Source organism: Rhinopithecus roxellana, chromosome 11 (genome assembly GCF_007565055.1).
Source record: "Rhinopithecus roxellana isolate Shanxi Qingling chromosome 11, ASM756505v1, whole genome shotgun sequence".
Classification (NCBI taxonomy): Eukaryota; Metazoa; Chordata; class Mammalia; order Primates; family Cercopithecidae; genus Rhinopithecus; species Rhinopithecus roxellana.
Window position 1 is genome coordinate 131,839,420 of NC_044559.1, and position 17,411 is coordinate 131,856,830.

Sequence of the window (17,411 nt, forward strand, 5' to 3'; positions counted from 1 at the left end):
TAGAACAGCAGTCATGGATTCAGGCATGTTTTGCTTGGCTGGCCCAGTGGTCTAAAAATATTTTTATTATTTGCCAATATTTAAAAATGAGATTTCACATTTTGAAGAAAAAAAATCTATTCCCTTGCCTTTCCAGTCAGAAGGCTCAGCTCTGCTGAGTCCCCACCTTGCATGGCGAGAAGGAGCTGTGGGGAGCAGTGCCTGCCCCTGCAGCCCGCTGGCCACCGTCCTTGTCACCCACTATGAGCTCACATTTGCATTGCCCACCTGGGCCCCTGTAGGCCTTGCAAGCTTGTGACCTCTGACCTAGAAGTTCCAGAACAGGAAGAAAAAGCATGTACGTGACTAAAGCCACCCATAAGCCCAGAAGCATTTTGATGTTCCAGACCTGGGTCTCAATATCTGAGGAAGGTAACTTCCTTTATTTTATGCTCCTTGTGACCAACTGGTACAGCAGTGATAATCTGACCTCATGTAGGCAGGAGAACAGCAGCTAGGTGTCAGCGATGCGGGAGGCAGAACCACGTCCGCATCACCCGCGACAAAGGTGGGTTGACCACGGACGGGTCAGGGTATAATGAAGACAATTGAGAAATTAACGAACGACAAAATAGAATTCTAGCAGAAAAAAGCCCTAGGCATCTTTTTATTTATTTCTAGAATTAAATACATACTTTTTTACCTCTTAGACTTCACTTCATTTGCTGGCCGTTTCCTTTCACCATCTGCCCTGGGCTCAGAATGGAGGCAGGCGGAGACCATCTATCCTGGCCGTCTGCTCAGAGGCCAGGTCGGGCACAGTCACTATGTTGGCCTCTGATTTCCTAGAACTGTGCTTCCATTTCATGACTGCTCCCAGGTCCTAAGGAGGTTGGTCCGAGGACCGATTCTGGGGTTGAGGGTGGGCAGAGGGAAGTGGGAGTCAGGACTGTGTCCTGGGAGCTCCAGCATCCGGTGGGAACCAGGGCTCTTGGAGATGTGGCGGAGCTGCAGGTCCAGGAGGCTGCGGTTGCCATGGATCTGGACCTGGCTTGTGGCAGGAGAGGAGGCAATTTTGTGCCCCTAATTCACTATTCCTCTCCTCTCTCCACTGCGCTGTCCTTCAGAACTGTGACCCTTTTGGCTCTGGCCTCTTGAACTCCATCCCAAAGAGAAACAAACGGGCCAGCCCAAGAGCAGTGCACAGTCGAGGAAGCTAGAGCAGAGAGCACGTGGTCAGCCCCGGCTGCGGTCAGACTTGGAGGCACTGAATTCAGATGGGGCATTTGGTGCTAGGGGCCAGCCATGCTGTTTCCCCTTAATAGCTAGATATTCTGTCCCAGAAGTTAAAAGCCTGTTGGAAGAGTGGTGAACCCTGATATAAACTCTGGACTTTAGGTGATGATGAGTCAGTGTGGGTTCATAGACGGTAACAAATCTACCACTCCAGTGGGAGGTGTTGATGGTGGGGGAGACTGTGTGTGGTGGGGGGACATGGTGTATTTGGGAACGCTCTCTCTCGGGTATTTGGGAACACCCTGTACTTTCCGCTCAATTTTGCTGTGAACCTAAAACTACTTTGAAAATAAAGTTTATTAATTAAAAACAAACAAACAAACAACAAAATGCCTGTTGGGTGGAAGGCACACTGCCGAACTCCAAATGGTGCTGGGAGTGTGGCCAGCAGTGGGGAGTTGAGAGGAGGAGACGCTGTGTGAAGTCTGAGGTCTGAATGAAGTCTGTTCTACCTGTGATCTGCCTGCTCCCTGCTCTCAAGTCCTCTAATGAATAGACTCTGTCTTCCTTCGTGCTGAGCTGCCCCAGCAGTTTGGATCATAGTCTAGCATCGTGGTTTAGAGTAGCACTTCTCAAACTTTTATGTGCTTATGACTCACCAGGGATCATGTTAAAATTCAGATTCCGATTCAGGGGGTCTGGGGTAGGACTTGAGTCTCCAGCTGATGCTCATGCTACTGGTCCGCATGCTGGTCTATACTTGGAAAAGCCAATGTTTGCAGCTTTGGAGTCGCATCCAGATTTGGGGGTTGAATCTGGGATTTGCTAATTAGTAACTGTGACCTCTGGCAAGTTATTTAACTCCTCTGTGCCTGGCTCTGTTTTGTTATCTGGGTCCCTTCGTGGAGTTGTTATGAAAGGGTTCAGCCAGGAAAGGAGGCTAGGAGGGAGATGATGAAAACGGAGATTCCAGCCCCTAGAAGTGATCTCTTCAAGACCCCCAGCCTGGACTCAGTTCACAAGTTATTCAAGCTTGACCATTGACCCTTGAGCCTAGTACCCATTCAGCTAACAGTAAGTGTAGCGAAGAAACAGTTGCAAATAAAAAGAAACATTGAATCATGACTGTGCAGTTCCTACATCCCTGTCCCCAGAGTGGGGGTGGGGGGAGCCCTGCCACAGCAAACTCTTGGGGGGCAGCTCAGTCCCCTACAAGCCCCCATGGCAACAGGACCTCCTTCCCACTGTGTTATTGCTGCAGATATTTTTAACAGCAACACTTTTTCAGTGCTTTTTGGAGAAAGATGTTAGTTAAAATGTGGCATATTGTTGGGTAGTTTTTAAAGAATTGGAAATAGCCACAACATTTGGGTTGTGGCTATCTCAGTCCTTGAAGACATGAAATATCAAGTAAAGGTTTGTAGGTGTTTTGGCCTGTTCTGTCTTTCATGGTTTTTAAAGAACAGCAATTAGGTTTGTTGCTGAAATGCAGTAAATGCTTTTATACTCCTTTCCCCACGTCTTCTTGTCGATGGACGTGGCCTGGCCCTTGTTGGCCTTCATGCTCTGTCTTTACTCTGGAACAGGCTGGGTGTCAGATTATTTTATTCTACGCATCCATAGTCCCTCTGCTCCTGCCTCACAGCATGACACAGTTGTGCTTAGTTAAGCATTTGTGTAATTGCTGGTTTAAAGCCTGTCTTCCCTCTTTGCCTGGCAGCTCCAGGTGGCAGGGCCGGCTCATCTTCTTCACAGCCACATTTGTAGCATGTACAGCCTCGCCTGCTCCAGGGTAGCTGCCCAGTGGACATTGTCAAGCCAGTCAGAATGGCCAGGGGTAGGGGGGACAGATTAGAGTTCCTTTGCCTAAGAGTTTGAGAAGGTGACTTCCAAGCAACTGCAATATCAGGAATCTTGATGTTGGTTTGTCTTGGCTTCAAGTCCAGGTTCCGCTGCTTAGTGTGATTTTGGGCAGGTTTCTTATGGAGCCTCAGTTTCCTCTCCAGTCAGATGGGGTTATTTGTATGTAAGTAGCTACCCTGCGCAGTTGGTGTGAGGGTTCAATACAGTAATACACGTGGAGCCCATGGAACAACGCCGGCACACAGGGACAGCTCGACTAAGTGTTAGTTCTTAGATTTAGATTGTTATTATCAGAATCTAATGGGGTGCAGTAGCTCACAGCTGTAGTCCCAGCCTCTCAGGCTGAGACAGGAGATGGCTCAAGACCAGGATCTCTAGCCCAGCCTGGGCAACATAGTGAGACCCTGACTCTTAAAAAAAAAGAAAGAATGAATCTGCTGTTGCTAAGTAGGCATTTAGAATGGCAAAGTCATTTCTCCTCTTGTCTTCAGTGCCCTGTTAATTTCTTTACAAATTAAAAAAATATCGATAGCAGTCTTATTCGGATACGGCTTCCTCCATCCCTCCTTGTCTTGGCGGGCGCCTTGCTCTGGGGCACACATCAAAGCTGTTCTCTCCGCTGGGTGGCCTGGAAGGATTAGTCTTCCTTTGCTGCTCCTCTCTTCTAATTCCCTCCCCCGGCTTCCTCCCACCTGGGCTCTGTGTGTGGCCTTCCTGGAGAAGGGCAGACGCCAATGACTCCATGTCTAGGCAGAGGCCTGGGTGCCTGCACTTCTTGCCCTGTTCTTGGCCTTGCTCTGCTGGGTGGGGGCAGGGTGGTGTGGGGCATGGGGTGATGCTGGGCATGGGGTGGGGGTCTGGCTGAGGGAGGGCTCAGCGCCAGGCCCAGGCAGAGCTGAGCGGCTACACTTCTCTGAGATGATTGTCAGCATCACACCTGCTGTCCTGTTAGCTCCCCATGCTGCTGCTGTTAGTCACCTCCCTAATGGAGTTGGTCTGTAGCTTCTGGGACAGCTGATTTCCAGGAGATTATTTGTATTACACACTTTAATGCTTTTTAATAGCAAATTTTTAATTAAGTGGAAAGTCCTTTTGGAAGCGAGGGAGCAGCAGCTGCAGCGAGACTCAGCATGAGGCACCGACTTAGACCAGAGGTGCGCAAGTGAGTGGGACGGAGGCAGTGGCAGGACTTCTAGAGCACTTGATGGAGTGTACATGGAGTGTGCCCAGGCTAGTTTTTATGGGAGGAAGGCAGGGACCTGGCGCTGGCTCCTTCCTCCTGTCCTAAAAGCCCCCTCTGTCATCTGCAGGCCTAGGGAAGCATCTTGTTTACCCAGGAGAGAATGTTTTAAGGAGGAGGAATATTGGAAGTATCACCCGCCTTCGCAGAAATACTGAGATTGGGATGGGATTTTTGGGGTTGAGTCACTAGATCAGATCAGGTAGTGTAGGTAATGGGAGGTGAAAACAGTCTTGAGGCCCTGGCTCCAGCCCTGGCAGGCTTCGGAGTCCTCAGTCATCAAGGGAGGAGAACAAGGGGGCTATAGTGGTGGTCAGTGCCTCGGGACTGCGCCGGCTGGGTTGTATATTTTGCTTTCTGAATGATCTTGCTTTGTGGGGAGGGGACAAAGGGAAGCACCTCAGCCCTGAGGAAACGTGTGACACTGGAAACGGAAGCAGCCAGGGCCCACCCAGGAAGAGACATGGCCATTTCTTTGTCTCCCAGCACTGAACCAGTTAGTTTGGTGTCAGGCCATTCCTGAAGTGCTCCATGAGGTACGGCTGTAACTGCCAAGGCTTGGAGCAAAGGTCAAACCAAGGGAGGCCTTTGGAACAGAGGTTCCCCATCAAGAGAGTTCAGGTGAGGGGAGGGACAGGACAGTCAGCCAAAGCGGAGTTGTGTCTGCATTAGAATGATGCTCAGGGGTTGGCATTTAACCCAGAGGTGGCTTTGTGGGCAGAAACTTGAAGAGGAGACCTCAGAAGACTTCAGGTTGGTTTTTTGCCCAAGAGCTTTGGAGGCGGGGAGCCGGGAGGGATTCCGCCTGCCAGCCTTTTCTCGCAGCTGGTGCGTCGCCCGAGTCTTCTTCCTGCGGCGCCCTCCCGGACCTGTCTGCGATGCTGCTTTAGGGACATTTGTAAGTGGCCTTTCTTTGGATGCCAGGGCTTTGTTGTCTGGATATGGGGGCTGCCCCACATTTCTTACGGGAAGCAGTGGTGTAGACCACAGTCTTTGGGGTCAGGTAGCACTGGATTCACATCTTGACCCACCACTTAGAAGCTCTTTGGCCTTTGTCAAGAGACTTTATGTCCCTGAGCCTCTGGTGCCCTCATCTATAGAATGGCAATAACATTCATCTCAGGTGGTCGAAAGGAATAATAACCTCCTCAAAGGCAGGCACTGTGTCTGTTCCTCCTGAATCCCACTACCTAGCATGGGGTCCAGCACACAGTAGGCACTCAATAAATGCTTGCAGAATCAGTAATGTATGCAAGAGCCTAGCACAAGGCCTGGCATAGAAAGCACTTAATAAACTGTTATTGTCGTCATTGCCTGAATGTGTGCGTGGCCTTCCAGGCTCGCCATCCATTATCCTGCACCACGTGCCTTCCTGCTGAGCTCTGCCTTTCCACCTTCTTCCCCTCCCCTTAGTTCTGCTCCCATTTACTGCTCTGGAAGAGCTCTCTGGCTTTCCCATCTGGTCGTTGTTGTCCCCTGCCGTCAACATTGCTAGGTGCTCCTCACGCTGCATCTCACCATCGTGCATCATATCCCAGGACCACCTTCTCGGAGACCAGCCCTCTGGGAAGGTTCCGGCTTCTCTCCATCTTGACTTCTTAGCCATGAAGCTTTTCTCTCTTGCCTGAGTCTGAGGTGGCAACCAGAGCGCCAGACTGGCTCCCAGGCTGTGTAGCTTTGCACTGGGGGGCACTGGGCATGTCGCCACTTCCCCACGCTGCTCCTTCTGGAGAGCCCCGTGAGCCTGACAGGATGGGGCAGGGGCGGGGCTACTGAGGAGGAGAAGCCCAGGATTTCCGAGTTTTCTCTCTGTTAATCTCTGTCCCCATCTCCTCTCTTGCAGTGCGCCTCCATGACAGTATTTCTGAAGAAGGGTTTCACTACCTCGTGTTTGACCTGTAAGTGCCACTTTCTGAGGGTGTGGGGGCCTTTCCCTCCAGCTGGCTCAAAATGAAGGCTCAGGAAGAGGCCTAAACAGGCTCTCCAGCCTCTGCCCTGGGCCCCCTCCTTTGTCCGAGAGAAAGGATTTGACTGGGGCAGATTACTGCCCCCACCAAGGGGGTCTCCATGTTCCCCCAGCGTCCCCCCCAGGGCTCTGAATCCCAGGACAGCGTTCCTCTCGCACTTCTGTTCAGCAGCACACCTTGCGCAGATGCCTTTGTCTTGTTTCTCAGTGTGCTGTCCGTAGTGAAGAAATAAAATACAGCTCTTTGCATGACCTTAAAAATCCTGAGAAATCAGAGGTGGCTTTCATTAGTCGGAAACCAGGCTCCATTGGAATGGGTCTCTCCTCCACGCTGGTTGTGGTTTAATGTCTTAAAAGTGGCTCTTCACCTCCTGGACACTCCTCTCCAGGATTCTCAGGGTTGAGTCTGTGTCATTGGTCTCATTACTCTTCAACTTCAGTAGTAGCTCTGTCCTTCCTGGGCAGTGATATTTTAGTGTTTATGTTGGTCTCAAAGCTGTGACTTTTGGGGTAGGTTGACTGTTTTCTCTTAGATCCCTGTATCTTCATCTCTGCCTATTAGTGAATCTGTGGATTTTGGAAAAAGAAATGTCCAGAAGGGAGGGAGGGCCCATGATACCTCAAGGAGAATCTGGGTGTCACTGAAGGATCGAGTGTGTTCTGAGCTCTCACATGAAATGCATGGGGTGTTGGGATTTCTCTGAAAGCCATTCTACAGGGTGACCCTGTTTCTTCGTGGACGTTGGGGTTGGTCAAGGGACCCTTTCCACCTCTGACCCTCTTCTTCCCATTGGTTGCAGTGTTACTGGCGGGGAGCTGTTTGAAGACATTGTGGCCAGAGAGTACTACAGTGAAGCAGATGCCAGGTAGGATGAGGGCCTGAGAGTTCAAGTGTAGCTCTGGAGTTTAAGACTGAAGTAAGTTTTGGCCACCTTTGGGGGTCAGCATTGTGCCTGTTTGAATAGTCTTTGGGGAAGATAAGAATAGCCCTTGTCTGGAGAAAGATTCTGCTGACCTGGGCTAGGGCTGCATACTGTGGGTGATATTAGAAGTTAAAAATTCAGCACTTCCTAACCAGGCGCAGTGGCTCATGCCTGTAATCCCAGCACTTTGGGAGGCCGAAGCAGTTGGATCACTTGAGGTCAGGAGTTCGAGACCAGCCTGGCCAACATAGTGAAACCCTGTCTCTACTAAAAATACAAAAAAATTAGCTGGGTGTGGTGGCGTGTGCCTGTAATCCCAGCTACTTGGGCAGCTGAGGCAGGAGAATCACTTGCACCTGCAAGGTGAAGGTTGCAGTGAGCTAAGATCATGCCATTGCACTCCAGCCTGCGTAATAGAGCGAGACTACGTCCCCCTCCCCTCACACCCAAAAAATCACTTCCAGATGAATGTTCGACAAAGCTTTTCCAAGTCTCCTTAACCCTGTGACCCCAGAAATACTTCTTTTTGCACTACTGTATACTCGCCACCATGCCCAATGTCCCCCTCTGCCCTTTTCTGTCCTTTGACAAATTCTAGTGTTCTCAAGTCACTGTGCTGAGGCTCTGGCATGATCCAGAGGTGCAGAAAACATGATTTCTATCCTGAGGGAGTGGAGAGTTCTAGGTAATAATCCAACCAGAGAGCCCAGGGGAACTTTCAGCCTTTGTCACCTTGTCCCTAGACCACCACAACCGGCCTTGCCGTGGGGCTCCTCCAACTTGAGGACCATTCCCCGGCCACATGCCTCAGCCTCTGCCCTCCCTGGAATCCCTGGTACCTCCCTCACCCACACTCTGAGGCGCCTGTTCAGCCTGCCTTTCCCGCCTTGGCTCTTGCCCCAGCCTCGCTTTTCTCTGAGGGTGATGTCCCTACAACCTGGTTTTGATCATCCTGCCTGCAGCTTATCTGGCTTATGTGGCAGCTCTGGCTGCCTCTGTAGAGTGGGGGAGTGCAGCTTCCTCACGAATTTCTCAACCCTGAGAGGCCAATGTTTGCTGATCAACTTCAGATGCTTCAGCCTCGGGAAGAATTCTCAAGTGGGGAGATGAATTCCAGTGCCAGCAGGGGAGGACCAGGCTCTGAGACGGAGGAGGCAGTGATGGCTCAGGGAGCCTGCGGGGAGGAGGGAGAGCTGTAGGGAGGGGGCCCTGAGGGGGGTGACTGTACCAGTGGGCTTGGCCTGGCTCTGCTGGGACACTTCGCACTTTTGCCATTTTTGGCCAGAAGGCGCTCCCTGCTAGCCCGGCTCTGTTCTAATTATACATCTCTGTGGAGACTCGCCTCTATAGCTCAGTCTTAAAGTTTCTGTGGCCCACTCTTGGGCTGTGTCCTATGGAGAGGCCCGAGTTTCAGCCCCCAGGGACCCAGTACGACCCCTTGGTTCTTGTGGGATCCCCAGCATCAGATTTCAGGAATAGTAAGTCCAGGCCACCCAGCCCAATACACCGGGATGCTCTGCAGATGTGCTCAGTATACCAGATAGTACCTGATGACAGGGGTCTATGCTGTAGGCCAAGTGCCTCAGCCTTGGTGCTACTAACGTTTTAGGCCAGGTACTTCCTTGCTGTGAGGCCTCTCCTGTGCATTGTGACAGACATTTAGAAGCATCCTTGGCCTCTGCCCACCAAATGCTGGGAGCATCCCTCCTCCAGTTGTGACAACCAGAAATTTCTCCAGGCATTGCCAAGTGTCCCCTGGTGGGGGTGGAGGGGCAAATTCATTCCCAGTTGAAAACCATTGCTCTAGACTGCCCCCACTCCCTGCCAGGAGTTTGATGACAGGGATGGCAGGATGGTTTGTAATGTGGACAGTCTGATTTACGTGTGTGACTGTGGCTGGGCGCAGTGGCTCACACCTGTAATCCCAACACTGAGAGGCCAAGGTGGGTGGATCACTTGAGCTCAGGAGTTCAAGACCAGCCTGGGCAACATGGTGAGACCTTGTCTCTACAAAAAAATACAAAAATTAGCTGGGCATGGTGGTTCATGCTTGTGGTCCCAGCTACTGGGGAGGCTGAAGTGGGAGGATTGCTTGAGCCCAGGAGGTCAAGGCTGCAGTGAGCTGTGTTCACGACATTGCACTCTAACCCAGGCAACAGAGTGAGACCCTCTCTCAAAAATAAAATAATAAATAAAATAATGTAACTTTGGTTTTTTTTCTCTATGCAAAATCATCAGAAGTGCTCCTCAAGTGCCCTGTTTGGAAGCTCTCAAGTAAATTGTTTCTTAAAGGTATCTAGGTACTTGTTTTAGCAGCCTTAGTGGGTGCCAAACCTCAGGGCAGCTGTTGGGTCTTGTCCATCTTCATATCCTAGGCCCTCAATAAACATTTAGGGAAATGAATGAGTGCACCCACCCCCAAAGTAGCTTAGGTTGTTTAGTTGGACTCTCCTTCCTAAGTTACCAGCACAAGCCTTTTCTCCAAGAACAAAGTTACTATATGGAGAAAGAAAAAGAAGGAAGGGGTTGGATAGTCTCATCTTCCTCAGCATTCTGGGCTGTTTCCTGATCTCTTGGAAATGAATTGGTTGTGTTAGACCTTTCCAGTCAAAAGGGGGTGAGGTGAACCCATTCTAGCGGTGATCCTAGAGAAACCATTGAATCTACCTGGGCCTTGGTTTCCTCTTTCTTTAAATAGGTTGACCAAGATGATGTGCAGAGTCTAAGGTTCCAGTGGCTGTTAAGTGATTCTCTGTGAATCCGTGGCTCCTTGTCACATGCCTTAGTCTGCAGCATGTGGTTGTGGATGTGGATGAGGTGGTTTAACCCTGCACTGACATTTCTTTTCCTTCTGCTTTTTTAGCCACTGTATACATCAGATTCTGGAGAGTGTTAACCACATTCACCAGCATGACATCGTCCACAGGGACCTGAAGGTACTACCCAGGCCCACCTCCTTGCCTTTGCTCATGAAGTGTTGGCGCCACCTGGTGCCAGATAGTGGTACTGCGTAGGTCCAAACTAGGCTCCCTCTGGGCTGCAAGGGTGTGTGCTCACAAGGTTCTCTCTGTTCTTTCTGCAGCCTGAGAACCTGCTGCTGGCGAGTAAATGCAAGGGTGCCGCTGTCAAGCTGGCTGATTTTGGCCTAGCCATCGAAGTACAGGGAGAGCAGCAGGCTTGGTTTGGTAAGGGTAACCCTGTCTTCCCAGAATGCAGCCCCGGCCCTTCCTCCTCTTCCTGATCTGCCTTCCTCTGTTAGAACTAGAAGCCGGACCCTTAATGATCCTGGCCTCCTCAGAGACTGGCAGAGGGTGGGAGGGTGCAGAGATCTCTCTTGGCCCTACATGACTCAGTACAGCAAGTCTAGCTATTGTCAGCACTGCTTTCTTGCTGCCTCTGGGAAGGAGCTGGAGTTCCTGGTAGGCATACGGCTTTGCCCTCTGGTTCAGACTCCAGGCACTACAAGAGGCCCAGCCTGTCACCTCTTGCTGCGCATGTGCTGAGAGCTTATATAGCAAAAGCAGCAGGAATGAGAAGGGACTTGGAGGGACTTGGGGGAAATGATTGGTGTGGATTTAACGAGAGAGAAAGTGGGTTCAGTATGCCTCTGCCCTCTCTTCTGCTACAGGTTTTGCTGGAACCCCAGGTTACTTGTCCCCTGAGGTCTTGAGGAAAGATCCCTATGGAAAACCTGTGGATATCTGGGCCTGCGGTAAGCCCATTCCACGCTCTCAGCTTTTCGCTGTTAAGGGCCCTTAACTTCCAATGGTGGCAAGAAAGAGGCATCGCTATTCCTTGCGGGTCACACATACATGCCTGGTGTGTGTGAAATTACGGTGTTTGCTCTAGTGCCCCTGGGATGGCCGTTCCCATCACACTCTCCTACCTGAGTGCTTCTGGGGTGACGTTGTATCCTTCTTGGAGAGGGATTTGCCCAAGCCCTAGAGGATGGGTTGTGCCTAAAGAAATCCCTGGTGTGACTTGGTGACGTGAAGTGTGAGGCATAGCAGGAGGGGCTGTTAGCATAGCATTATTGGCTGGCATCCACTTCTGTCTCTGGTATGGCCCCTGCCTTTCTAGGTGGCTCTGAGCCCTGCATGGCTTTTCTTGGTTCCTCAGGGAAGTAGGTGACTGACCCCCATGACCTGTGTGTTCTGTCTCGTAGGGGTCATCCTGTATATCCTCCTGGTGGGCTATCCTCCCTTCTGGGATGAGGATCAGCACAAGCTGTATCAGCAGATCAAGGCTGGAGCCTATGATGTAAGGACCAGAGAGCCGGGCAGCCAGGCCAGGAAGGGCAGATGTCCTACTCCTCGGGCTTTGTCCAAGGGAGCAGGCTTGTTTAGTGTGTCACGTGATACAGGGGGTGTCAGGGGACTTTGAGGACCCAGGGACGGGCATCCAGGGCCCAATTCTTGCCACCCGATGTCCCAGGGAGCAACTTTCTTTTGCACAGCCTTCTTTGTAACTAAAACTGAGGAGCCCACTGAAGTCCTTTGATCTTTACTTGCAAAGAATGGAGCAGCCTCACTGGTGTGCTGTGTAACACAGGGACAAAAGGCCTGGAGACTCCCTCCACTGCAGTGGCACCTTGGACACATTGCTGAGCCTCTATTCCCTCCTAAGTAGAGAGCTGGGCTTAAACCAGAGAATGTTGGAGTCCCCTTCCTGCTCTGATCTGATATTCTGGTATTCTAACCATGACAATTCTGTCTGTCTTTCCCAGTCTTTAAGTTGACACAGGTTCTGGGATAGTCTCACGGCTTCTCCAACTCTGCTGGTCACAGCTTTAGGTACCACAGAGTATCCCAATTACAGGAGCTGAGTTGAAGACAGAGCCAATGTTTCAGGGTGTGAAGTTCACCAATATCATATTCCTCCTCTCCCTGTTCCTGCTCCTTAGTTCCCATCACCAGAATGGGACACGGTAACTCCTGAAGCCAAGAACTTGATCAACCAGATGCTGACCATAAACCCAGCAAAGCGCATCACGGCTGACCAGGCTCTCAAGCACCCGTGGGTCTGTGTAAGTGTCTTTGCCAGTGGCCAAGGAGCTCAGGGGTGTCAGCCCTCCATGTGCCCTCGGTACCACCTCCTCCCTCTTACCAGCAGAGATTAATTCTGGGCCCCAAGCAAGAACTGAGCAGGCGGGCAGAGGACTGTTGAGGGCCAGGGTCAATAAATGTCACCAGGGAGACTCGGGAGGCTGATGGGGGCTGGCGGGCCGCTACTCCTCTTTCCCCTACTCATGGCTGTCAGGCTGGGATTGGTTCTGTTCTTGGATGAGGGATCAGGTTGACCCTTGCAGACTCCAGGTAGCTGGTGATAGAAAGCAGCTAGCAAAACCCAAAGTGAATTCCCAAGCTGGGGTTCATACTCAGATCTCAACTCCAATGGAACAGGGACCAAGACCCAACAAATCAACAGAAGGGTTCTCTGAGTCATTAAAAGCATAGAAGGTGAGGCGTAAAGCTTCTGTGCTGAAGTCCTAGGAGAGTCCCCTAAGGCTATCAGTTTGGGTCGACGTACTCTGTTTTCATACACAATTCTTTCAAGCTGAAATGTCTACTTTCAAAGAAGAGGATTTGGTAAGTTAGGCATCTTGACAACCACGAGGCATTGTTTATCTGTCCATTCTGTGTTTATTGAATAGCTCTTTGGTGCTGGTCACCGTCTGGGTGCTGGATATACAAAGATGAATGAGGCATGGTCCCTGCCCCCAAAGATCATCTAGGGAGACAGGCACTCAAACAGGCAATCATGTTACAATGTGACAAGTATGTACAAGAATCTAGTGGGAGTACAGGAGCTCCTACTGTTCCTAGTAGGTAGTGGGGTTACTGAAGGCTGCATGGAGGAGGTGACACCCCTGTCCTGGTTCTTGGCAAATAACGAGGTCCTCAGAACGTTAACCTGCAGTGTTTAGCATGGTAAGAGGTTATGGGAAACTGTCGTGAGTTGAAGGAATGTTGAGTTGTTTGGTTGTCGATGAGGCTGCAAATATCAGAATGCAAGAGAATGAGGCAAAAGATTCCCTGACATACAAGTTTTTGCCTAAGGAGTTTGGATTTTATTCTGAAAACATAGGGGAATCATTTAAGGGTTTTAAAGAAGGAACGAAATTTGCATTTAAGAACACTTTGAAAGTTGTGTAAAAAATGAATTGCCAGGCACGGTGGCACGTGCCTATAGTCTCAGCTACTGGGGATGCTGAGGCAGGAGGATCATAAGCCCAGGAGTTTGAGGCTGCAATGAGCTATGATTGCACCTGTGAATAGTGTTTGTACTCCAGCCTGGGAAAGATGGTCAGACCCCACCTCTTTAAACAAAAACAAGGGAATGGAAAATTTTTGAAAGAAAAGGGCTGGAGACAGAGAGCTCAGGAGGCTTTTTTAATAGTCATAATAGTCTAAGCAAGACCAGGTGAGGTCCCAGCGGAGGGTCAGGATGGGGGAAGGTGCAGTGTGTTGAGATTCAAGAGATATTTGAGAGAACATAAAGGATTTAATTCTCTCCAGTTGGATTTGGGGGAGCAAAGAAGAGAGGGATCTGTGGGAACGGCCAGGTTTCAAGTTGGTCCCTGAGCAGAGAGTTGTACCCCCATTGACCCAGAAGAAAACCAGAAGAGGAGCTTGTTTGTGAGACAAGATGATGGTTTTCATTTTGTGCCTACTGAGTATGGTGTCTGGCAACCTCCAGCCAGACACATCCAGTGGGTGGTTAGAAATATGGTCCTAGAGATTAGAAAAGAAGCTAAAAATTGGAAATCCAGGTTGTAGTCATTTCTGTGCAGTTGGTAGTGAGGCTGTAGAAATAGCCTCTTCCTATGCTGTAGATGGGCCTGTCCCTATGCTGGTTGAGTTCTTAACGGTGAGCTTGTATTGCTGTAGTAGAGACGAGACGGCCACTACACACCAGCATTTAAATGACAAGGAGAGTTATGGGGCCCAGCAAAGGACAATGAGAGTGAGACCTTCCAGAAAACCCAGAAACTAAGAAACAGGGGGTCTCAGTAAGGGAGCGTCAGGAATCAGATGCAGAAGAGTCCCTGATTAAGTTGGGGAAGAATCCCCTCACTCTGACCATTAGATGCCATTGTTTCATCATTTCACTGAGACAGTGGAGAGAAAGATGGAAGCCTGTTTTCAGTGAGACGAAGAGGGAGTGAAGGTGAGGAGGGGCATGGGAGCTAGGTAGTGAGGTGGGAAATAAATGGTGCTACTTCGATTAGGATGGGCTGGGGGAGCTTTTAATGTAAGGCTCACACCTGTAATCCCAGCACTTTGGGAGGCCAAGGCGGGCAGATCACTTGAGGCCAGGAGTTCGAGACCAGCCTGGCCAACATAGTGAAACCCCATCTCTATGAAAAATACAAAAAATTAGCTGGGTATGTTGGTGCACACCTATAATCCCAGCTACTTGGGAGGCTGAGGCATGAGAATCACTAGAACCCAGGAGGTGGAGGTTGCACTGAGCCAAGATCATGACACTGCACTCCAGCCTGGGTGACAGAGGGAGACTCTGCCTCTAAAAAAAAAAAATTCTTTTTAAAGATTATATTGGCAAGGAGTGATGGCTCACACCTGTAGTCCCCAGCACTTTGGGAGGCCAAGGTGGGTAGATCACTTGAGCCCAGGGGTTTGAGACCAGCCTGGGCAACATGGCAAAACCCCATCTCTACAAAAAAATTTTAAAAATTAGCTACTTGGGAGGCTGAGATGAGAGGATCACCTGAGCCTAGAGAGGTGGAGGCTGCAATAAGCCATTACTGTGCTACTGCACTCTAGCCTGGGCAACAGAGTGAGATGCTGTTTCAAAGAAAAAAATTTTTTTTTATTTAAGGAGAGGCTTAACTATAATTTATAGAGAAGAATCTAGTCCAGAGGAAAGGGTTGAAGATCCTGGCTAATTGGGGAAGCAAAGGTTTGGATAGCAGAAAAAGAGAGGGAGCTCCTGAGCCAAGGGCAAGGGGTCCACCCCAGGCATGAGGCATGATCCCCCTGAGACTCCTGTTAGGGTGGAGGCAGGTGAAAATGGCTTTCTGAGTGGGAGTCTGAGTTGAAAGGGGTTCTTGCTGATGACCTCTCATTTTGCTTTTGGAGAAATTTACACCAAGGAGGAGGCAAAATGAGAGACTTGGGGAAGGTAGAGAAGGTAGGGAGTGTTGCCTCCGGACCTGGAAAGAGTGGGCCAACGGTGAGGGAAAGGATCACGAGGAGACCCCATAGTGTTGTGGGTACCTGGCTGCAGGTGCCAGGATTTGTTTTTCTGACAGGCTGGTGAAGACAGCAACAGCAAGGGGAGAGGGCAAGCAACCTGAAACGCACCCAAGAATGGGGGAAGTATTCTGTTCTGGGGTCATTTTTGCGGGCCCTACCCTCTACAGTCCTGTGTATCTCGAGCCCCTGAGGACATCACTATATTCTGAAATTACGTAATAATTGATGCTGGTATTGACAACTGAGTCATCGAGGAAATGTAGACTATGTCCCATGGACTGTGTTTAAGGAGGCCAGGAAGTTAGCAGTAAATACATTGAAGACAAATTTCCATCCAAAAAAGGCCGGGCACGGTGGCTCACACCTGTAATCCCAGCACTCTGGGAGGCTGAAGTGAGCGGATCACTTGAAGTCAGGAGTTCAAGACCACCAGCCTGGCCAACATGGCCAACCCCATCTCTACTAAAAATACAAAAATTAGCTGGGTGTGGTGGGATGTGCCTGTAATCCCAGCTACTCCGAAGGCCAAGACAGGAGAACCTGGGAGGCGGAGGCTACGGCGAGCCGAGATCACGTCACTGCACTCCAGCCTGAACGACAAAGCGAGACTCCATTTAAAAAAAAAAAAAAAAATTCCATCCGGTATGATGAAAAGAATTTATGCTTCAAGGTGACGATCCTTAGCTTCTGGGATCACGGCTTCATTCAGGACCTTGCTGGGGGTGTGTTGAGAGGGGCTCTTGGAAGGAAGGAACGTCCTCTGTAGAGAGCAGGAACCCTGCCGTTCTCTCACTGCTGAGCATCTGGAACACAGTAGGTGCTCAGTAAACAGCTGCCTAAGGAGTAACTGAATGAGGATCACAGCCCCCAGGGTACTCTCCTGTTCCATAGCCTCTGTTTCACAAGGAAGAATAGGACGTTCTCTCAGCAGCCCGTCTAGCATCAGTTAACGGCGTTCTCACATTCATGTTTTCCTTTGTAACCTTGAGTTTGGGGTAGTGCTTTTATTCTAAAAGTGTTATCTGTGACCTCATTTCATCTTCAGAGCAACTCTGGGGTGGCTGAGTGCATGACCCTTTCCTGGACATGGTGTCGGTGCAGGGACTGTGGGAGGGGCAGAGGATCTGGGCTGGGGCTCACAGCCTGTCTGTTTGGTTTCTAGCAACGATCCACGGTGGCATCCATGATGCATCGTCAGGAGACTGTGGAGTGTTTGCGCAAGTTCAACGCCCGGAGAAAACTGAAGGTGAGTGTCGTTTCTGGGCTGCCAGCCTCCTTGACATGCCTTGCACCAGTGTGGCTCCTGCCCCATTGCAGAAGGAAGCTCCCCTCCTGGCTGGAGCTGGGCTCTGAAGGTTGTACATGTCACGGGGGAGGGGGCCTAGAGGCCTGATGTCTTCAGGCTCTATCCTGGACCTGCCTTTGCCTAAGACCAGCCTGCCCTTTTCTAGGGTCTCAGTGAATTCACAGGACCTTCCTCTTTCCCCAGGGTGCCATCCTCACAACCATGCTTGTCTCCAGGAACTTCTCAGGTATGTTTTCCCAGCTGTGTACTTTGACTATGCCGAGGTGAGTGGGTCAGGAATGGGCTGTTGCCATCCCAGGCACCGCTGGGTTTCCTCGGCGTCCTGGGCGAATGACCAGGACGAATGAGGATCCTGTTTTGAGGGGCTGCTGCTGCTGCTGCTGCTGAGTCCTGCTCCTGAGATTCAGGGGCTGGACTCACATTTGTGAATTCTATTTCCTAGAACTTCCCAAGGAGTAGCCTGCCCACCTTTACTATCTACCTTGTTTCTCTGGATTCTTATTTAACTCTCTGAAGACTCTCAGCACTTTACAGATTTTAGCCACTCTAGGATCTTGGAGAATGTGCTGGGGGAAGAAAAGAGAGATGAGGTACAGCAAGTCTTCTCAATTGCCAAATTGCCACCATTCATTTGCCCGCTGGGACGATCTCTTACTTCATTTTGCCCAAGTGGAGATGA

At 50.4% G+C, this 17,411-nt stretch overlaps 1 protein-coding gene across 17 annotated transcripts in view; it reads left to right on the plus strand.

The window, feature by feature from the left end:
• Positions 1 to 17,411, plus strand: part of CAMK2G (calcium/calmodulin dependent protein kinase II gamma) — a 63,464-nt gene that overhangs the window by 15,746 nt on the left and 30,307 nt on the right. For 16 of the 17 annotated variants that reach the window (XR_004059970.1, XR_004059971.1, XR_004059972.1 and 13 more), the window contains exons 4-12: positions 6,162 to 6,216; positions 7,085 to 7,150; positions 10,071 to 10,143; positions 10,290 to 10,392; positions 10,836 to 10,919; positions 11,373 to 11,467; positions 12,111 to 12,233; positions 16,589 to 16,672; positions 16,916 to 16,958. Coding sequence is in view for 14 of the 17 variants with exons in the window: in XM_030940270.1 (XP_030796130.1) it covers positions 6,162 to 6,216; positions 7,085 to 7,150; positions 10,071 to 10,143; positions 10,290 to 10,392; positions 10,836 to 10,919; positions 11,373 to 11,467; positions 12,111 to 12,233; positions 16,589 to 16,672; positions 16,916 to 16,958 (726 nt within the window). In the remaining 3 variants the exon portion in view is untranslated. The remainder of the gene's footprint in view (positions 1 to 6,161; positions 6,217 to 7,084; positions 7,151 to 10,070; positions 10,144 to 10,289; positions 10,393 to 10,835; positions 10,920 to 11,372; positions 11,468 to 12,110; positions 12,234 to 16,588; positions 16,673 to 16,915; positions 16,959 to 17,411) is intronic. The other variant, XM_030940269.1, reaches the window with a different exon arrangement.